This window comes from Lithobates pipiens, unplaced genomic scaffold (assembly GCF_037356315.1).
Source record: "Lithobates pipiens isolate NorthernLeopardFrog02 unplaced genomic scaffold, aLitPip1_a1.2 Scaffold_13, whole genome shotgun sequence".
Classification (NCBI taxonomy): Eukaryota; Metazoa; Chordata; class Amphibia; order Anura; family Ranidae; genus Lithobates; species Lithobates pipiens.
Genome location: NW_027507718.1, coordinates 473,918,746 through 473,941,735, shown reverse-complemented (window position 1 = coordinate 473,941,735; position 22,990 = coordinate 473,918,746). Strand labels below are relative to the sequence as shown.

The following is a 22,990-nucleotide window of genomic DNA, read 5'->3' as shown; positions in this document are numbered from 1 at the left end:
CTCTGCAGTACCCTGCCATTACTCTGCAGTACCCTGCCTTTACTCTGCAGTCCCCCCATTACTCTGCAGTAACCCCCATTACTCTGCAGTACCCTGCCATTACTCTGCAGTACCCCCCAATACTCTGCAGTACCCGCCATTACTCTGCAGTACCCCGCCATTACTCTGCAGTGCAGTACCCTGCCATTACTCTGCAGTACCCCGCCATTACTCTGCAGTGCAGTACCCTGCCATTACTCTGCAGTACCCTGCCATTACTCTGCAGTACCCTGCCTTTACTCTGCAGTACCCTGCCATTACTCTGTAGTACTCCCCAATACTCTGCAGTACCCTGCTATTACTCTGTAGTACCCCGCCAATACCCCGCCAATACTCTGCAATACCAGTGCATACTCTGCAGTACCCTGCCATTACTCTGCAGTACCCTCCATTACTCTGCAGTACCCTGCCTTTACTCTGCAGTACCCTGCCATTACTCTGTAGTACTCCCCAATACTCTGCAGTACCCTGCTATTACTCTTTAGTACCCCGCCAATACCCCGCCAATACTCTGCAATACCCTGCCATAAATTGCCATACCCAGCCATACTCGGAGATACCCAGCCATACTCGGAGATACCCTGAAATACCCAGCCATAGACGCCCCCCACCCCTCACCGCCCTCCGGTGCTTCTACCAACTCGCCAGTACGATCAAAGCCAGAATCTTTTTTTTATTTTTTATTTCAGGCTTCCCAGCCTAGAGGTGAGATGTGGGGTCATATTGACCCCCAGATTTCACTGTAAAGAGGACCTGTCACCCCATATTCCTATTACAAGGGATGTTTACATTCCTTGTAATAGGAATAAAAGTGATCAAAAATATATTTTTGGGGGAAAAAATGTCAAACTAAAATAAATAAAGTAAAATGAACAATGAAAAAAAAAAAAAAATTAAAGCGCCCATGTCCCCATGTGCTCGCATGCAGAAGCGAACGCATGCGTAAGCCCCGCCCACATATGAAAACGGTGTTCAAACCACACATGTGAGGTATTGCCGAGAACGTTAGAGCGAGAGCAATAATTCTAGTCCTAGACCTCCTCTGCAACTCAAAACATGTAACCAGTAAAAAAAAATTTATGAAGAAAAAATTACTAATCTGCAACATTTTATAACAGAAACAAAGAAAAATTCATTTTTTCGCAGAATTTCCGGTCTTTTTTCTTTTATAGCACAAAAAATAAAAAAACTGAGAGGTGATTAAATACCACCAAAAGAAAGCTCTATTTGTGTGAAAAAAAGGACAAACATTTCATATAGGTCCAGTGTTGCATGACTGAGTAATTGTCATTCAAAATGTGAGAGCACCAAAAGCTGAAAATTGGTCTGGTTATTAAGGGTGTTTAAGTGCCCAGTGGTCAAGTGGTTAATAATAGAGCTTGCAGTCAGTAGTGTTAGGAGATAGTGCGTGCTGTCTGCGTGCTCTGTACCCAGTACATACCGCTATAATATAGGGCAGGCCCCTACTTTTAAACATCCAACTTACAAACATCTCCTACTTGCAAACGGAAGGAGACAGCAGCAAGTGAGATGAAAAAAGACAGATGGCAAAACAAATTATACAGGGGTGATAACCCTTCCCTATGTTTTCCAAAAAGCTTAAAAATAGTTTTTTTGACTGGAGCTACACTTTAAAAATGTACCAGTTGAAAATTACAAACAGATTCAACTTAACACAACAAACCTACACAGTCCCTGTCTTGTTTGCACCGCCTGTATACTGCTGTTCTGAGTATATAGGGCCTGGGGGCCACACGCATTTCCTTTTTTTAATATGGGTACAGGGTTCCCCTTAATATGCGTACAAGACCCAAATAGGCTGGTAATGGGCAGGGAGGGCTACCCATGCCATTTTTCTGAATGATTTTCAACCATATTGCAGGAACCAGATATAACATTAAAACCGCAAGCAGTTTTAAATGGTGTTATTTCCGTTAAATGTCATTTTGTGCAGGGACTGTTCTAAACACGGGAAACACGTGGCATTTCACAGGCATACTACAGACACCCCCCAGGCACCATATTTAAAGTAATATTTCACTTTTTTTTTTTCACTTTAATCGTCATTAAAATCAGTGCTCCCGCCAAAACGGCCGTTTTTAAAACTTTTTTTTGCATTGACCCATGTCCCCTGAGGCAGGAGTCAGGTCCCCAAACCCTTTTTAGGACAGTATCTTGCATATTAGCCGTTAAAATTAGCACTTTCCATTTCGAACGTTCGAGTCCCATAGACTTCAATGGGGTTCTAACGTTCGTAACGAACGCGGGGGCCGTTCGCAAGTTCTGGTGCGAACCGAACCGGGGGGTGTTCGGCTCATCCCTAATCACCACCATAAATACTCAATCCAGCGATGTGCCTGTCTATAGCAGTCCCCTCCCCACTCTCACAGGGCTTGCTGAGGCAGCGGGAGTCACTGGCTCCTGCAACTGTTAACAAAAGCAGGGATTGAGGGGCGGGGCCCAGCTGGGCTGTGTGTGTCTATGGACAAACACACAGCCAGGCTTAGAAGCAAGCACGCACATCTGCCCCCATAGCAAGTTTTTTTTTAAGGGCTAAATCGATGGGTTTAGCTCTGCTTTGAAGCAGAACTAAACCCATAAATTTAACGGTTTCCCAATCCCAACACACTTACCATCAAGGAATAGTGTTAATGATAACTGTCACAATTTAGACCCCTTTCACACTGGGGTGGTGGGTCTTTTAGCGGTAAAGCGTCGCTTTACCGTCGTTTTAGCTGCGCTTTTCGGCCACTAGCAGGGTGCTTTTAACCCCTGGTAGCGGAGCGAAGAACCCTTGCGCGTTGCAGCGCTTCTGAAGCGCTGCTCATTAATTTTAATGGGCAGGGGCGTTGTAAGAGCGATGTATACAGCACTTCTACACCACCCTAAAGATGCGGCTTGCAGGATTTTTTCTCCCGTCCCTCAAGCGCACCAGGTTTTCACAATGGGGAGGCATGAGAGGCAGTTTTCAGGTGCTAAAATGCCTGAAAACTGCCTCAATGTGAAAGGGGTCCAACTTGTGCTCTCAACTGAACTGTCAAACCCTTAAATGGCCGGTGGCATAATTGATCACATGTGCAGCACAATGGCAATTGCAGATCATACAGAGGCTAAGATGGAAGCTTCCTTGGTTGTAAAGGATAAGAGAGTTTAGTTCTGCTTTAAGCAACACACTCTAGTCCAGGACCCACTCCAGCCTTTGAATGGTAAAGTAAGGCACACTGATGAAATCATCAATGTTCTCTTCACTTGCTAAGTATTTTCCCAGTGAGCATTAGAGCCTCGATTGGCTTGCTCACAATGCAGGCTGTTCCCTCTCCCATACTGCGTGGTACTGTGCAGGGGATTACAGGAAATGTATGAAAAGTCAGAATTCTTATCTATATTAAATGGTGGTTTTTAATTCTTGACCAAAGCTAAACCTGAACTCTACTCACAAGCAATCCATGTCCATTAAATTAGGATGTTGCAAACCCATTACAGATAAGAGCATCTTTTTATGGTTAGGGGCTCCAATGTCTCAAAAATTTGAGAATAGTTTTTATTTTCACAGAGAATGTGATCTCAATACCACTCACTTGCTGGTCCACAATAGAAGCAACTACCAAGAAGCAGCCACACCATGTTTGCAGTCAGATGACTCAGGGAGTTGTAACCTGGCAAGGTGCATCTGCTTTTAAAGAAGACACCTAGGGCCCCTGCCGACCCTCCACTGGCCGCCACCACAAATACTTGCAATGGAGCCCTTGTGACAGCATCACTTGGAATAAAACAGTACATTTGTTTGTACTATTCAAGAGGGTTGGGTGCAGAGGTTTAAAAGATAAGCTTTACAAACAACAAATTAATTAGAAATGCTCTTTGTTTTATTTCTTGGCAAAAAATGTCAAGTTGAAGCTATGAAGAATAATGCCACAATTCTAAAACAAATCTCTACAGATTTGTAGTTACTATGTTCTATAGTTACTCTCAAAAAATAAAAAAATAAAAAAATCACCTGATACATTTTGTTTCTTTTCAAACTGCACTGCAAGCTTCGAAACACCTTGGATGTTCTAAACGACAAATACATACAAGATTGTTTATTACTATCATATGACTAAACCAGCTGTATATTCTGATCAAGCAAACTTTTTTATTCACCACGATGACACACTGGTAAAATGAAGTAGGGTATAATTTTAAAGAGGTAAAGTGATGAACAATGCCATTGATAAACTGTCAGCTTCCGTATGAACTGCCAATTTTGGTTAGAAGACCTTACACATTCATATACTGTATGAGAGAATGTGGGTTGAACTGTGAAAAAAAGTTTAGCAAACTGGAACCATTGTCCACAGACAAAAAAAAACAACAAAAAAACCTCCAGTATGCAGCTCACACCCCACTCCCAGCTACCTCAATGCTCAGACACAGCCATTGAGGGATCAGTGGATGGGGCTGAGCCTCCATATGCGATCCGGATGCGTTTCTGCATGTGCTTTTTCTAACACCTCTTTGATGCCTTTCCAGATGCATTCCAGATTTCCTTCTTTTTTACTGTACTAGGGTCCGGTGCATTTTGATGCTTTTTACCACGTTCCAGTACAGTTCTGTGCAAGACTAAAGCAGCATGTTGTACTTTTTTATGGCTCAGGGGGTTTAGTACACGCTCCACACTATGTAAGGCAAGTCAGTTAGCTGCAGTGAGTGTATTGTGTATATATATATATATATATATATATATATATATATGCATCCTAGCTGCAGTAATTACAGTTGGTGTACTGTGTACTCTGTACAGTGTGCACTTAAAGCTACCCCCATTGCTGGTGTTCTTCTGATCCTATACCGCAGGCACCTGCAGTAATTACAGTTGGTGTACTGTGTACGCTGCACAGTGTGCACATAAAGCTACCCCAATTGCTGGTGTTCTTATTATCCTATACCACAGGCAGGCAGCTGCAGTAATTACAGTTGGTGTACTGTGTACTCTGCACAGCGTGCACATAAAGCTACCCCAATTGCTGGCGTACTTCTGATCCTATACCACAGGCAGGCAGCTGCAGTAATTACAGTTGGTGTACAGTGTACTCGGCACAGTGTGCACTTAAAGCTACCCCAATTGCTGGTGTTCTTCTAATCCTATACCACAGGCAGGCAGCTGCAGTAATTACAGTTAGTGTACTGTGTACTTGTCAGGGCTGGCTTAGCCCTTCCTCCTCTGGGCTGGCCGCTCAGCTGTCAGCTAATTGCCAGCTCTCTTCTCTTTCCACAGTTACCAGCTGTTCCCGATGAAGCTCGTCTGACCTGCCTATTTAAAGCCTTCCTACTCACTTTTTCATTTGCCTTCGTGTTGGTCACATCACAGGGATCCATCTCCTGCTGTTTGTTTCAAGACTGGCTTGCTGACATCCCACCTGGCTTCTTATCCTGCTTGCGGTTGCTCTCCTTGGATCCCTGACTTCCGGCCTGGCTAATTACCCGATCTGGTTAATGAACTTTGGACTGGCTGACTACCCGATCTGGCTACAGGACTCTGGCTATGCTTGACTACACTTTTTTCTATTTACCTTTTTATTTTTATTAATAAACAAGTGTGATTTGATTGTACTTCTGTCTCAGTCTGTTTCATGGTTTCTGCCAGTACGCGAAGGCCATGAATTCAGAAGATACAGTCAATCCACTTGTTGGTAATATTTTTTCCAGATTGGATGAGCAAGATCACCACATGGATCAGTTTGCCATAGCGTTACAAACGCTCCTGAATCGCACGGCTCACCTGGAATCCCCCACGGTGGCTGCTCTGGTAAAACCTGAGTTGCAGACCATCCCTGCTGCTGCGCCAGTCTCTGTGCAGGCACCCGCCTTGAGTATTACCTCTATAAGAGGTACGTCTGGTTCTGCTACCCTTCCCCAGCGATTTGGGGGCGATCCAGTTCAATGCAGAGAGTTTCTCAATCAGGTTGAGATATACTTCGAAATGCTGCCCCAGGCGTTTCCCACTGACAGAAGCAAAGTAGGTTTCGTGATATCTTTGCTTTCTGAGAGAGCCTTGGCCTGGGCTAACCCTCTATGGGAGACGCAAAAACCTGTTGTCTTGAGTTACCCTCAGTTTGTGGCCTCCTTTAAAAGGGTTTTGATGTTCCCGCACGCTCTACTTTTGCTGCCAAGTGCCTCATGTCCATCAAACAGAGTACGAGAACTGTTGCCGACTACGCCATTGAATTCCGTACTCTGGCAGCAGAGGTTGCTTGGAACAATGAGACCCTCGTGGCTGCTATTTCTCATGGTCTCTCGGATTCCATCAAGGATAAGATAGCAGCCCGAGATATACCCACTGAGCTGGAGAGCTTGATCTCGTTTGCCATCCTCATTGACTCCAGACTCAGAGAAAGACTTTCTCTTAAGGAGCGCTTGCGGAAGCCTCCTGTACGTTTGCCTCCGAGCTTTGTAGTCCCACCCATGCCTTCCTCACCTCCCATGCCTCCTGGTACCGAGTTGGTCAGTGAAGATGAACCCATGCACCTGGACTTCACACGTCTCTCTGCGGATGAGAGAGCCTTTAGGAGGAGGGAGAGATTGTACATTTATTGTGGCCAGGCAGGTCATTTTTTGAAGTCTTGTCCTACCCGTCCAGGGAACGCCCGAACCTTGAGGTCCAGTTATGGACAGACCTTAGGTGGCGTTGTTTCGTCCCCAGTTATCCAGAAGGATAAGCCCCTGGTTTTGGTCACCCTTTCTTGGGCTGAGTCGTCCATCGAGATACAGGCTCTAATCGACACTGGGGCTGCAGGCCTGTTCATTAATGCTGCATTTGTTTCGCAGCACTCGATTCCGCTGCAGCTGCGTGACACTCCACTTGCCATTGAGGCTCTTGATGGGAGACCTTTACAGACTACCCATGTGACTCATGAGACGGTTCCGTTGTCCATGGCTGTAGGGGCTCTTCACCATGAGATAATCCAATTCCAAGTTATTTCCTCACCCAGATTTCCGCTGGTTATTGGTTATCCTTGGTTACAGAGGCACAACCACGCTTTTGATTGGCTCTGTGCTGAGGTTCTCTCCTGGTCACCACAATGCAGTGAGACATGCTTCCTGAAGGTATCCAAGGTCCTGTGCACCGCTTCACTCCCCTCCTTGCCGGAGGAGTACCGTGATTTTGGCAATGTCTTTGATAAAGGTCAAGCTGGTAGTTTGCCTCCACACCGGCCTTATGATTGCGCAATTGACCTTCAACCTGGTGCCATACCTCCTCGTGGCCGGGTTTACCCTTTGTCGGTCTTGGAGGATAAGGCCATGGAGGAATATGTTGCTGACGCACTTTCTCGAGGTTTCATCCACGAGTCCTCTTCTCCTGCTGGTGCTGGTTTCTTCTTTGTGAAAAAGAAGAGCGGTGAACTGAGACCTTGTATAGATTATAGGGGTCTCAATCGTGTCACGATTAAGAATGCCTACCCAATTCCATTGATTACGAAGTTATTTGACCGCCTCAAGGGAGCAACGGTTTTTAACAAAGCTTGACCTGAGAGGGGCATACAATCTTGTGCGCATTAAGGAGGGTGACGAGTGGAAAACTGCGTTTAATACCAGAACAGGCCATTATGAATACCTGGTATTGCCTTTTGTCCTTTGTAACGCCCTGGCAGTTTTCCAGTAATTTATTAATGCTGTCCTCCGAGATTTGTTGCAATTGTGTGTGGTGGTTTATCTCGATGATATCCTCATATTTTCCAAGTCCCTGGAGAGCCACCACACAGATGTCTGTCATGTACTTCAGAAACTAAGAGAGAACAATCTCTATTGTAAACTGGAGAAGTGTGAGTTCCATTGTAAACAGGTTACATTCCCGTGTTATGTAATTTCCACTGCTGGTTTTTCGATGGACCCAGAGAAACTGTCGGCAGTCCTACAGTGGCCTCGACCCGTGGGTTTACGTCCTCTGCAGCGTTTCCTGAGCTTTGCCAACTACTATCGGAAGTTTATTCGTAACTTCTCGTCTCTGGTCAAGCCTCTGACTGATATGACCAGAGAGGACGGTAACCCACAGAGTTGGTCTCCGGAGTCCATTAAAGCCTTTGAGACTCTCAAGGCTGCCTTTGTTTCTGCTCCTGTGTTGGCACATCCTGATCCTCTGTTGCCTTTTATCTTAGAAGTTGATGCTTCTGAGATGGGAGTTGGAGCCCTTCTGTCTCAACGTCCTAACTCTGAGAGCGCTATGCATCCGTGTGGCTACTTTTCCAAGAAATTGTCACCTGCTGAGTGCAATTATGAGATTGGTGACAGAGAGCTGTTGACGATCATTTTAGCCCTGAAAGAATGCAGACATCTCCTTGAAGGTACCACTGTGCCGTTCTTATTCTTACTGACCATAAGAATCTTACATTCTTGTCTGAGGCTAAGCGACTCTCTCCCAGAAGGGCGTGATGGGCTCTTTTCTTGTCGAGCTTTAATTACATTGTCTCATTCTTACCCGGTACTAAGAATGTAAGGGCTGATGCCTTGCCATGACAATTTTCCTCCAGTTCCAAGTCGGAGTCGGTTCCGGTTCCTATGATTCCTCCTGATCGTATCTTGGCTACGGTTCTTACTAGTCTTACTTCTCCTTTGGGTGACAAAACTCTTGCTGCTCAGGTCCATACTCCTGATAAACCTTGTGAACGCTGCTTTGTCCCAGAGAGTCTCCGTACTGCAGTGCTCCAGAAGGCAGCTAGCCATCCTGGGAAGAATCAACTCATTTGGGCCATCTCCCAACAATTCTGGTGGCCTAGTCTACGGGCTGATGTTACTGCCTTCGTAGCTGCCTGTCCCGTGTGTGCTCAGAGTAAGACTCCACAACAACTTCCAGTGGGCCTCCTACAACCCATACCCAATGGAGAGAGGCCCTGGACTCACCTGTCTATGGATTTCATTGTGGAATTGCCCAACTCCCAAGGCAACACTGTTATCCTTATGGTGGTTGACCGGTTCTCAAAGATGTGTCGTATTTCACTTAAGAAGTTGCCCACCTCTAAGGAACTGGCTTCCATTTTTGCTCGGGAGATCTTTCACTTACATGGGCTACCCACGGTGATTGTCTCACATAGGGGCAGTCAGTTTGTCTCCCGGTTCTGGTGAGCCTTTTGTGCACAGTTGGGAATCCAGCTTGCGTATCACCGCAGGCTAATGGGGCCGCAGAATGAGCCAATCAGTCCTTGGAGCAATTCCTACGTTGCTATATTTCTGACCATCATAACAACTGGTCTAACCTATTACCTTGGGCAGAGTTTGCTCACAACAGTGCCTTGAATTCTGCCTCCCGATTGTCTCCATTTATGGTGAATTATGGTTTTCAACCTTCCATGTTGCCTGACTTGTTTGTTCCGCAGAGTATTCCTGCATTAGTGGAGCATCTCCGTGGTCTTTGTTCCACTTGGGTACACGTCCAGGAGGCTTTGCGTCATGCTAATGTTAGGTACAGACTCCATGCTGACCACAGACGCCTGCCTGCGCCTTCCTACCTGGTTGGGGACAGGGTTTGGCTGTCATCTCGCAACCTCCGGCTTCGTGTTCCCTCACTGAAGTTTGCACCTCGGTTTATTGAGCCGTTCCGTATCCTTCGCAGGATTAACCCAGTAGCTTACGCATTGGACCTTCCTCCTAGTATGCGCATCTCTAATGTGTTTCATGTCTCCTTATTGAAACCGTTGGTCTGTAACCGATTTACCACCTCGGTGCCACGTCCTCACCCTATTCTGGTTGAGAACCATGAGGAGTATGAGGTACAATCCATTGTTGACTCCCGTAGGTTCCGTGGGCGCATACAGTACCTGGTGCATTGGAAGGGGTACGGTCCGGAGGAACGCTCCTGGGTTTCATCCTCTGACGTACATGCCCCTGTTCTCCTCCGCGATTTCCATAGACGGTTTCCCCTCAAGCCCGTTGGCCCTCCAAGGGAGAGGGGTTATTGGGGGGGTACTGTCAGGGCTGGCTTAGCCCTTCCTCCTCTGGGCTGGCCGCTCAGATGTCGGCTAATTGCCAGCTCTCTTCTCTTTCCAAAGTTACCAGCTGTTCCCGATGATGCTCGTCTGACCTGTCTATTTAAAGCCTTCCTACTCACTTTTTTATTTGTCTTTGCGTTGGTCACATCACAGGGAACCATCTCCTGCTGTTTGTTTCAAGACTGGCTTGCTGACATCCCACCTGGCTTCTTATCCTGCGTGCGGTTGCTCTCCTTGGATCCCTGACTTCCGGCCTGGCTGATTACCCAATCTGGTTAATGAACTTTGGACTGGCTGACTACCCGATCTGGCTATGCTCGACTATGCTTTTTTCTATTTACCTTTTTATTTTTATTAATAAACAAGTGTGATTTGATTGTACTTCTGTCTCAGTCTGTTTCATGGTTTCTGACAGTACTCTGCACAGTGTGCACATAAAGCTACCCCAATTGCTGGCTTTCTTCTGATCCTATACCACAGGCAGGCAGCTGCAGTAATTACAGTTGGTGTACTGTGTACTCTGCCCAGTGTGCACTTAAAGCTACCCCAATTGCTGGTGTTCTTCTGATCCTATACCACAGGCAGGCAGCTGCAGTATTTACAGTTGGTGTACTGTGTCCTCTGCACAGTGTGCACATAAAGCTACCTGAAGACAATTGTTGGTGTTCTCATACTAATAATACTACAGGCAGGCAGTTGATTCTGCTAGCTGCAGTATAATCAGTATATACGTCCTAGCTACATCTCCCTGCAGGCCATTAGTATGTCTGGAAAACCAGGAAAACCAACAAGGAGAAGCAGACAATCACAAGCCAATAAAAGAGGGCAAGCAGGCTCTGTGTCTAGAGGGCAACAGTGCTGGCCGTGGACACAGTGCATCCTCATCAGAACGTGGCCATGGGACACGCTTGTCCTTTTATTCGGCAGCTGGCCGGGTTGACCTGCAACATGCCGAAGACTTGGTAGAGTGGATAACCAAGCCGTCCTCATCCTCCTCATCCTCTCTCACCCAGGCTCAGGATACTTTGTCTGGCAAAGCAGCTGCCAACGTGGCCTCTTCCTTCAGTTCAATGGCATCAGTCACTCCTTCCCTAGCCCCACCATGTCCTCCTGAGAAGTCCCCCAAACTGTTTGACCACAGTGTTGGGTACATGCTCCAGGAGGATGCCCAGCATTTTGAAGGCTCTAATGATGGTACCCATATAGAGGAAGGCAGTAACGTGAGCCCAGAGAGAGGGGTTGCCCAAGAAGGACAGCAATCTGGCAGTCATGTTCTCACAGCTGCAGCATACTGCCAGGTTTGCTCCAGTGATGAGGAGGGAGGGGATGATGGGGTCACCAACTCCATGTGGGTGCCTGATAGGAGAGAGGAGGAGGCAGGATGCCCACCAGGGGCCAGCTTAAGGGCAGCACACCGACTGCATCACACCGCAGAGCTCTGCATGTGCAGGGCGCTGCCTCTGCGCTTTATTCCAAACGTTCTTTGGTGTGGGCCTTTTTTGAGACGAGTGTATCAGATCGCACCGCACCTATTTGCAACATATGTCTCAAGCGTATCTCACGTGGCCAAAACATCAGCCGCTTGGGCACCACATGCTTGACCAGACATATGTCGACCTGTTCGTTACCTCCTCATCAGCTGGGATTTCCAACCCCACTATACCTTCAGTCCTCTCTGAAACCTGCACTGAGAGGAATGAAGGTGTAGAATTAGGTGTGTCACAACCAAGTGCTTGTGGGCAATCTTCTATCGGTACACCGACATCCAATTTTACCATGCAAATTTCCCTGCCCCAACTGCTGCACTGCCAAAAGAAGTTCACTCCCAGCCATCCACATGCCCAGCGGTTGAATGCTAGCTTGGCTAAATTGCTAGCACTTCAACTGCTGCCTTTTCAGTTGGTAGACTCTGCCCCGTCCGTGAGTTTGTGGAATGTGCGGATCCTCAGTGACAGGTTCCCACAAGCCACTTTTTCGCACGGAAGATGATTCCGGCTCTCTACCGGCATGTGGAAGGCAATGTCTTGGCCTCGCTGGACAGGGCGGTCAGCGGTAAGGTGCATATTACTGCTGACTCATGGTTCAGCAGGCATGGACAGGGACGTTACCTATCTTTCACGGCGCTTTGGGTGACTCTGCTGGCAGCTGGGAAGGATGCAGGACAAGGTGCAGTAGTGTTGGAGGTTGTTCTGCCACCACGCCTCCAAAATACTACTACTTGTGATTCTGACACACCTCTCTCCTCCACCCCTCCTCTTCTTCTTCCTCCATGGCCTCTTCCTGTGCTTTGTCCTCGGAACCAGCGGTGCTCCGTAGGTGTTCAAGGGGCTACGCACGTATGCAGGCAAAAATATGTCACGCCGTGCTTGCACTGGTGTGCTTGGGGGACAGGAGCCACACTGGGGCAGAGATTGTCAGCTCTCCAGGGGCAGGCTGAGAGGTGGTTGACGCCACGCCAGCTTAAGCAATAAATGGCGGTTTGAGACAATGGCACCAACCTCCTCTCGGCCCTCCGGCAGGGAAAACTGACCCATGTGCCCTGTTTGGCTAATGTCCTTAACTTAATGATGCAGCGATTCTTGGGCAGGTACCCGGGCTTACAGGATGTCCTGAGGCAGGCCAGGAAAGTCTTGTGCATTTCCGCCGGTCATATAATGCCAGTGCTCGGCTGGCTGACCTCCTTTGCAGCAGGGCTCATTCATGCACTCCAACTAGAGTATCTGTGAGGGGTTGAAGTGTTGTGGTACCAGCTCCAGTGCCTAAGGCCCAATTTTTCAGCCCCTGTTTAACAGGGGCGTGTAATTACAATTTTTGATGCAATACTTTGCAGCAGGGCTCATTCCTATGCTCCAACTAGAGTATCTGTGAGGGATTGCAGTGTTGTGGCACCAGAACCAGTGTCTAAGGCCCAATTTTTAATCCCCTGTTTAACAGGGGCGTGTAATTACAATTTTTGATGCAATACTTTGCAGCAGGGCTCATTCCTATACTCCAACTAGACTTTCTGTGAGGTGTTGTAGTTTTGTGGCACCAGTGCCTAAGGCCCAATTTGTCTGCCCCTGTTCAACAGGTGCATGTAATTACAGTTCTTGATATAATATTTCACAGCAGGGGCTGTTCCAGCGCCCCCCAAGAGTAACTTTGAGGACTTACAATGTTGTGGCACCACCACCACAAAAGGCCCAATTTTTCTACCACTGTTCAACAATGACATGTAATTACAATTCTTGACATAATAGTTCTCAGCAGGGCATTCCAGCGCCCCCCAAGAGTAACTGTGAGGGCTTACAGTGTTGTGGCAACACCAACACCTTTGGACCAAATTTCTGCAGAGCATATAGGGCAGGCCCGTACTTTCAAACATCCAACTTACAAACGACTCCTACTTGCAAATGGAAGGAGACAACAGGAAGTGAGATGAAATCTACCCCTAGGAAGGGAAATTCTCTCCTGTAAAAATTGATATGGGAAAAACGTGTCTGCTCTCCACTAATGCTTTATCACCAATCCTTGTTTCACAAAAAACCCCAAAATTTCAAAAAACATTTGTCATTGGGACAGAAAGTGAGGTGAAATCTTCTGAAGAGGTGCACAAACAGCAAAACAAATGTTATAGGGGTGATAACCCTTCCTTACGTTTTCCAAAAAGCTTAAAAATTGATTTTTTTGGCTGGAGCTACACTTTAAAAATGTACCAGTTCAAAATTATAAACGGATTCTACTTAACAAAAAACCTACAGTCCCTGTCTTGTTTGCACCCCCTGTATACTGCTGTTCAGAGTATATAGGGCCTGGAGGCCCCACGCCTTTCCTTTTTTTAATTTGGGTGCGGGGTTCCCCTTAATATCCATACAAGACCCTAAGGGCTTGGTAATGGACTGGGGGGGGGAGGGTACCCATGCCGTTTGTCTCACTGATTTTCATCCATATTGCCGTAAGCAGTTTTAAATTACTTTTATTCCTTTAAAAATGTAATTTTGTGCAGGGACTGTTCTAAGCACAGGAAACACGTGCCACTTTACAGGCATACTATAGACACCCCTCAGGTACGATATTTAAAGGAATATTGAATTTTTTTTTCACTTTAAGCATCATTAAAATCAGTGCTCCCAAAAAAACTTTAGTTTTTAAAACTTTCTTTTGCATTGATACATGTCCCCTGGGGCAGGACCCAGGTCCCCAAACCATTTTTAGGACAATAACTTGCATATTAGCCTTTAAAATTAGCACTTTTGACTCTGAACGTTCGAGTCCCATAGACTTTAACGGGGTTCTAAAGTTCACGCAAATTTTCGGTCCGTTCGCAAGTTCTGGTGCAAACTGAACCGGGGGGTGTTCAGATCATCCCTAATTAGGAGGTGTTATGGAAACCAATAGTGTAGAAAATAGTGTAGTAACAATTACATCTGTAAATCTCTATATATTATAAAATAGTTCTATAGGCCAGTGACATATATTACAACCACTTACTGCTGTACTGTAGCCTAATAATGTGCCACACTGAAAGAAGCCCACTGTAGTTGTCCTCATTTTTCAAAACTAAAGGGCCTGTGAAGCCTGCCCCCCCCCCCCCCCCAGTCCTAACCAGTCTTGCTTCTAGGCCAATGTCTGCTATTCTTAGGCTGTGGTGTAAACAACTAGGCAAAGTGGGCACCTCTCTTCATAAACTGAGAAACCTTTGTAAATCAAATTACTCCCTTTACTATGTAATGCTGGTCTTTGAAGAAATCAATAACAATGCAGAAAGGGATTTCTCTAAGAAAAACAGGAAACACATACTGTCATCAACTTACAGGATGCTTTGCTGAGAGACGGCCGCTTACAGTTCCTGTCTGGTTCCAGGTGGGAGAAACACAACCCTGGCAGACATAAATGTATTATTAGTATTTTCTTAGGTGCAGGTCAGGTTGTCTAAATGTGTGTCAAGTGTCCAAACTTGTAAGATATGTGCAAATGGTTTAGTGGCAAAAAGTTCACAATATGAAGGTAACAATGTGTGCACATTGAGTACAGAACACAGTGGGACCACCAAGGGAAATAAGATGAGGGGTTGAAATAATACATGACTAGTGTCATGCATTATTTCTGTCTGGTGAATTGGTTTAAAACGATTCTTCTTTTTTCCTCTGGGGACTTCGTGGTGCACTAATCTGCACTTCAAGAATTACCTGCTTTGGGATTTTATGGACTTTTCCTATTCCTTTTTAATCGTTATAAAGTTTTGTTTTATTTTATTTTATTCTCCGGTGGATTATCGGATTTATTAGTAGCGCTGTTAATATAGTGGTATCGTTTGTGACTTCGGTCGGAATATTATTACCATATATGTGTATGGATACGATTTATGATTATAACAGCAGCTTTATTAGGTAGTTTTCCATTGAGCGCTGGGATCAGTGATATACATATTGATGTACTATATCAGTGATATTTGCATTTGGAAACATTGAAATATTAACAATATTAATGGGGAAACATTTTTAAAAGGCATTTACACCCTGCCCCACATTGCACTTGTTGTCAGCTAAGAACTGTTGAAAAAGATGCATGGAATTCCTTGACATGTGCTTCCAAGATGCAATTGACAGAAATCATCTCCTCATAATTATGTCAGTGACTGACCCAGACTCTCCTGTATGCCTATCAGCTAAGAAAAGAAATTAACAGCAAGAATTTGAGTCAATGGCAGTATGAAAAAAAAAAAACGTTAACGGGAATATTTGTAATTGTTTCAAGAGAAGTCTGAAGTTTGATAAAAAAGCACTTTCAAGAGCATATAATGTAAAAGGTATAGGGATGCATGAATCTGATTGTATCGCATCAATAATGGCAGGAAGTTATTAATGATTGTATTCCATCTATAATGGCAGGGAGCTATTAATCTATGATGTTACAGCTAATAAACCCAAAGCTGGATGCACACTATACAATTTTTGTTGTTCAAATTCCTTTAGATTTACATTCAACTATGTAATGCATAGGGCCTGCCTGATTGCATACAATTTGGAAGTGTTTAGGTTTGACCTCATATTATAGGATTTTGGTCATGTAAAGGAAAGTTGTATAGAAATTGTATAGTGTAGCCAGCTTGAAAGATAAATCATACAGCATGTATGTCAGACCTATAAAACAGTAAAAAAAGAAAAAATAATAATAATAATATATAATTATAGAAGTCAGAAAACATACCATCAGTGAGTAAAAACACAACTGTGCATTTTGGGTCAGATTATTTTTTTGTTATCTACCTTGGTCATACAGGTTGAAAGTCCATCTACAAATGTTGATTTTATCTTCTGTATCTTAAAAAGAAAAATATAATTATAAGTAATAGTTATTTTCAGATACAGAAGCCATCTAAAACAAAATCATCACAAAACAAAATACATCAGTTTACAAAACCCTTTCTCATATATTATCCAAGCACAGCTCACCAAATCCCCAAAAATGTATATATATATATATATATATATATATATATATATATATATATACATACATACATACACACACACACGCGCACACACAGTGGGGAAAATAATTATTTGATACCCTGTAGATTTTGTAAGTTTGCCCACTTACAAAGAAATGTAGGGTCTATAGTTATCATTTTAGGGTTAAATGTTGAACTGGATCTTAATTGCTTCATAACTGATTATTAATCATTTATATAGTCTCAAAAACCAACATAAAATGTATTATTTATCATTAGCACATTCTACTTAGGGTCATGCGCCCTTACTTTGCACTGCAAGGAATGTAAACTAAACACTGGAGACCACCTCAGGGTAAGTCACTCTGGCATTCTGGCATTCTTTTATTTATTTAGTTAATTCATGATTTTAAAATTGATATTTGTATTCTATGGTCCTATTGCACAGGTTTCCCAGGATTATTCTGGCTGAATATACACAAATATTGTTAATTGTTGATTATCCAATTAGCACTAAATATTTACACCCAAAAATAATATAATATTTAAATTACTTTTCACCACGCTTATATCACAGTAGAATTGTGATTATTCACTTATTGTAAATTCCTTAACGTGTAAGAAAAAAGTTGCGCTACTAGTGGATATAGGGATGAGCCGAACACCTTCCCCCCCCCGTTCTGTTCACATCAGAACCTGCGAAAGGGCCTAAAATTCGTACGAAGTTTAGAACCCTATTAAAGTCTATGGGACTCGAACGTTCGAAATCAAAAGTGCTAATTTTAAAAGCTAATATGCAAGATATGCAACAGACAACACCAGCAATAAGGGGTATCTTCAGGTGTATACTGTGCTGGAGGCACAAAACACCCACTTTAACTCCTGCAGATGCCTGTATTACAGAACACCAGAAATAAAGGGTAGATACAGGTGTATACTGTACTGTGCTGGAGGCACACAACACTCACTAACTCCTGCAGATGCCTGTATTAGAGAACACCAGCAATAAAGGGTAGATACAGGTGTATATTGTGCTGGAGGCACACAACACCCACTAACTCCTGCAGATGCCTTAATTAGAGAAAAACAGCAATAAAGGGTAGATACAGGTGTATACTGTGCTGGAGGCACACAACACCACTTAAACTTTTTTTTTTTTAACAACACGGTTGGTTTTATTGAGAAGACAGAACATAACAAGCAATATGCATACATCTCAGCAGACTGGTACAGCACAGAAGTAATCCAAGAATACCATGACATAACAAATGAGCCAGAACAGCAAAATTGCACATGAAAAAGAAAAAGGAGTGTGTCCATACAGCAAGCTCACATGCAAATCCCCCACATACCCCTACCAAAAATACCAGTGCGGAGGGAAAAAAAGAGAAAAAAGAAAAAAAAAAAAAAAAGGGGGGGGGAAGAGGGGGACGAGGGGGGGGGAGTGGGGGACGAGGGGGGGGGGGAGTGGGGGGCGAGGGGGGGGGGGGGTGGGGGGGGGAGGGGAGGGGAGGCTCAACCGCAACATTTCAAGAAATCAAAACTGTTCCACCCAAGGTAACCATACCCAGTCAAACTTCTGCGGGCACCCTCTAACCAGATAAGTCAATTTGTATAGGGGGAGGACAGCATTAACCGCCGCATCCCACAGCTCCACCGTAGGGGGAGAGGATGATATCCAATGCCGAAGGATCTCCCTCCGGGCGTAGAACACCAGGAGGGAGAGCAACAGCTTACTGTACCGAGGACGCTGTTCATCATCCTGAATCCCCAGGAGGGCGAACTCAGGCGTCATAGGAATCGTCAGTTGCAGGCGAATGTTTATACAGTCAAAAACATCCCTCCAAAACCGAGCAATTCGGGGGCAGTCCCAAAACATGTGCAGAAATGTGCCTTCAGGGTAATGACACCTGGGGCATTCCGGGGACCGATGGGGATACATTCTGTGCAGCCTCTGCGGCGTAAAGTATACGCGGTGTAAAAATTTTGTGTGTATCAACCGGTCCCTAGAGGAGATCAGCAGCCGGGACCCATCCTCGAAACACTCCTCCCAATCCTGCCTATCCAAACCAGGGATGTCCGCCCGCCACTTATCCCAGAGGGTATTCATCCTAGGGGAATCGGAGCGCAGCAGAACCTGATACAACGTGGTAAGGGTCTTAGTGAGAGTTTCCTGCGCCAGGGCATCTTCTACAGGGTCCGCACACAGCACAATAGGCCCGGGAAACTGTGCCCTGGCCGCATGTCGCAATTGGTAGTAACGAAACAGCATAAACCCAGGAAGCCCCGATCTGTCCACTAAGCTCCTAAAGGGCAGTATCCGAATATTATAACGGGCCCACAGCTGCGGGTCCGGAATCGACTGGAAGTGGGGGAGACTCGGATTACCCCACAACGGAATAAAGGGCGAGTATCGATCTTCACGAAGAAAACGCTTTCTGGCCACCGCCCAGGCCCGCAGGGTCGTCGCAGTAGCCGACGGAAGAGAACGATACGCCCTGGGACCCCTGTACCCCAGATTCCCGAGCTCTCGCATAGAACCCAAGGCCGCCGCCTCCAGTCCCACCGCCGCATTATCCCCCGACTGTTCAAACCACCATCGCACCGACACTAAAATCGCCGCCCAATAATACACCTGCAAGTTCGGCAAAGCCAAGCCCCCGCACCTGACCGGCAGCTGCAGGGTAGCTCTAGCCAGTCTGGGGGCCCTGCCACTCCACAGAAAAGTGCTCAGATATCCCTCCAGCTCTCTAAAAAAGGAGCTAGGGAGCCACACCGGGCAGTTGCGGAACATGTACAAAAAGCGCGGGAGGAACATCATCTTAAAAATATTAATCCGACCCAGTAGGGACAGGGGTAAATCTTTCCACTTAACACAATGGTCCTTAAATTTCGCCACCAGGGGTTGAAGGTTAAGCCGGCGAAACGTCCGAATCTCCCTCGCGACCAACACTCCCAGATATTTAAACTCTTCTACCCAAACCAGCGGGGATGGTGTCTGCACCGCCCTCGCCCGTGAGTCCAGAGGGAATAAGACAGACTTAGACCAGTTGATCTGGATGCCCGAATATCTGCCAAACTCGGTAAAAATAGCTAGGGCAGCCTGCAGCGAGGCCCCCGCATCCTCCAGATACAACAGGGCATCATCAGCATAAAGCGATATTTTCTCCTCCAGAGGGCCCACACGAAGACCCTTAACCGCCACCGAGTCTCTAATTGAAATCGCCAAGGGCTCAAGCGCCAAAGCAAACAGGCTGGGTGACAACGGGCACCCCTGCCTGGTGCCCCTCTGGAGGAGAAAAAAATCCGAGAGGGTGTCATTTGTGCGAATCCTGGCCCTCGGACTCCCATAAAGCAACCGTAACCAACCTAGAAATTTAGGACCTAGCCCGAACCTCCGGAGCACTTCCCAGAGGTAGGCCCACTCCACCGAATCAAAAGCCTTCTCTGCGTCCAGAGAGGCTATGACTCGAGTACCCATGTTGTCATGAGACATGTCCAAGTTAAGAAAGAGCCTGCGAATGTTGATATCAGTGCCCTTCCCCGGCATGAACCCCGTCTGGTCCCGGTGGACAAGGTCCCCCAGGACCTGCATCAACCGGCATGCCAAGATTTTGGCCAGCAGCTTAGCATCAGCATTAAGCAGTGAGATGGGCCGATAAGCCGCACAGTCCTCAGGGTCCTTACCAGGTTTGGGCACCAACACCACCACCGCCTCGGACATGGACTCCGGGAGAGCGCCCAAATCCGCAAACTGGGAAAAAAGGGAAACCAACCTCGGGGCCAACAATTCCTGATGCGCAGAATAAAATTCGATTGGGAGACCATCCGGTCCCGGGGCCTTACCCGCCTGCATACACCCCATCGCCATCTGCACCTCCTCAAGAGAAATATCACGCTCCAGGTCTTCCCGCCGAGCCGGGCTCAGGCATGGGATGTCCACCCCATCCAAGAACCCAGCCAACTCCGCCTCCGAGTAACCGACCCTAGAGGAGTACAGTCCCCGATAATAGTGCAGAAATCGCTCATTAATCGCCTCAGGGGTGGTCAGGGGGGCTCCCCCGGCATCCCTCAAGCGCCCGATGTGGGTCACCGGGCACTGTCCCCTGGCCAGCCAGGCCAGGAGCCGCCCGTTTTTATCTCCATATTCGAACACCCTCTGGGCACTGGATAGCATGGACTTCTTGGTCAGGTCAATCCTGAGCAGCGACAACTCCCGAAGGGCACCCTGCCAAAGGGAGTAATTATTAGGCTGCGGGTCGGCGACAAACCCCACCTCCAGATCCCGCGCCCGGTCCTCCAATCGCCGCAGAGACTGCACGTATTCCCTCTTTCTCTTAGCAATCCTACGCATATATTCGCCCCTAACCCAGGCCTTGAAGGCATCCCAGACACATAGGGGGTCAACCGACCCCTCATTATGCAACCAGAAGTCGCACAGCGCCTCTGGGATCTCCTCCCGAATACCCACCTCCTCAATCCAGTACTTCGACAGCCTCCACAATCTCGGGCCCGGCGCCCTACCCCCGCCAACCGACACCAACAAGGGAGCATGGTCCGATATACCCCGAGAGAGGATCTCCGCAGAGACCGTCTCCCGTAGCACAGCGGAGGACGCAAAAGCCATATCCAACCGAGACAGCGTCCTATAGGTGGCGGATAGGCAGGTGAACTGTGCATCAGAAGGGTGGAAGTGCCTCCATAGGTCCGTTAACCCAAATGTAGAGGCCCAGTTGGACAGGCCACTACTGGACCCAGGGGAGGGATGAAGCCTATCTAAGGTATTAGACATAACTAAATTGAAATCCCCAACCAATAACACTCTCTCCACCCCCAGCTGGGCCACCACCCTCATCACAGTATAAAGCAGGGCACTATCTGCCGGGGGGGGCAAGTACAAGCCCACAATAACAAAGGGGATGCCAGCAATCAGCGCATGAATCAATACATACCGACCCTCCGGATCCGTTTTGATCAGCAAGGGTCGGAAATCAAGGGACCTGTGCACTAACACACTAACACCTCTGGCATAGGTAGAGTAGGAGGCATGATAATGCGCTCCCACCCACGCCTTCTTCAAACCCAAAATCTTGGAACCAGTGAGATGCGTTTCTTGGAAGATGCAAACCTTGGGAGTGTATCTTTGCACAAATTTAAATACCAGGGAATGCTTCACGGCGGAATTGAGGCCACGGACGTTCCAAGACAGAACTGTCAAATCAGCCATGATCTCCGTTCCACCAGTCGATCAGGATCCTCCACAGCATAGCAGATAAACAGCCCACATATATAACCCACACATGTCTTCCCAAACCAACCAAATTAATAAAACAGAACATAAACAAACCCAAACACCATAACCCATGGGTCGCAACAGGCGTCCCCTCCCTCCCCCCTCCCCGTGCACCTCCCAACCATGGAGGGCACATACACCCCCAAATAACAAACATGAACAAGTTCAAATAGGGCTAATGGCAGCGGACTCGCACCCGCTCAGGTTCGCACCAGCAGTCCCAACCACAGAACCGTGGAAGAATGTGAAGAATGAGAACCACAGTCAACATCTCCGTCCCGAGTTGCTGGATCACGGAGTAAACTAAGTAAATACAAAAATATAAAAGTGCCAAGAAAAAAAGAAAAACCTGTGAAAGGAAAACAAAAGGATACGTCCCAGTATGCCGGAAAAAGTCCAGAGAGCTCCCCGGGAGTAGCCCAAGAGCCCCGGGGCGATAAGTCACAGACAAGGGAACGTGTTTAGTTCCACTCCAGGGAGTCCAGAGCAGCCAGAGCAGAGAGCGAAATAGGAGGAATGAACACATAAACCTCAGGCAGTCAGAGGAGGCTGCTAGGCCCCCCAGCTAAAAACAAAAAGAGGGGAAAAAATAAGGCATCCTCCAAAACTAAACGGGTAAAATAAAACAAAAGCAAAACATCCCTCCAAGGCCGTCCTCGTCCCGTACATTCCAAGCGTGAAATGAAAACAGGGTAAGTCCCGACACCTCAGTTACAACTCACCCACGAGGAAGGGTGTCCAGCCAAGCACTAGCATCCTTAGGGCTGGTAAAGATCCGCACAGTCTCGCCGTCAACCACCCGTAGCTTGGCCGGAAACAGGATGCTGTACCGAATGTTCTTGCTCCTCAGGGCGGCCTTGACCGCATCGAAAGATCTGCGTTGTCGCTGTGTCTCAAGCGTATAGTCAGGGAACAGCATAAGCTTGGCATTCTGGTAAGGAACATCGCCCGCCACTCTGGCCGCACGAAGAAGTTCATCCCTGTCTCGGAAGTTCAGCAGCCGTAGGATCATCGTACGTGGAGGGGCGCCCTCTGGGCCAGGCCTCGGTGGGACCCGGTGTGCTCTTTCCACGGTAAAGTATGGGGAAAGTTGCGCGGTCGGAAGAACCGAACGTAACAGGTCTTCAGTGAAAACGGTCGGATTTCTACCTTCGACTCCCTCGGGGAGCCCCACAATACGAAGGTTATTACGACGGCTTCTATTCTCGGCGTCTTCCGCTCGGTATTCCAATGCTCTAACCTTCGTTTGAAGCGCTCGTATGG

General features: G+C 46.9%; 1 protein-coding gene across 1 annotated transcript in view; it reads right to left on the bottom strand.

Annotated features, from left to right (window-relative positions):
• POLN (DNA polymerase nu) overlaps positions 1-22,990 on the bottom strand; it is a 307,936-nt gene that overhangs the window by 147,964 nt on the left and 136,982 nt on the right. Inside the window, exons 11-13 of the mRNA XM_077478450.1 lie at positions 16,250-16,303; positions 14,795-14,860; positions 4,037-4,094 (exon numbers count right to left, since the gene is read on the bottom strand). Of these exons, the coding sequence (XP_077334576.1) occupies positions 4,037-4,094; positions 14,795-14,860; positions 16,250-16,303 (178 nt within the window). The remainder of the gene's footprint in view (positions 1-4,036; positions 4,095-14,794; positions 14,861-16,249; positions 16,304-22,990) is intronic.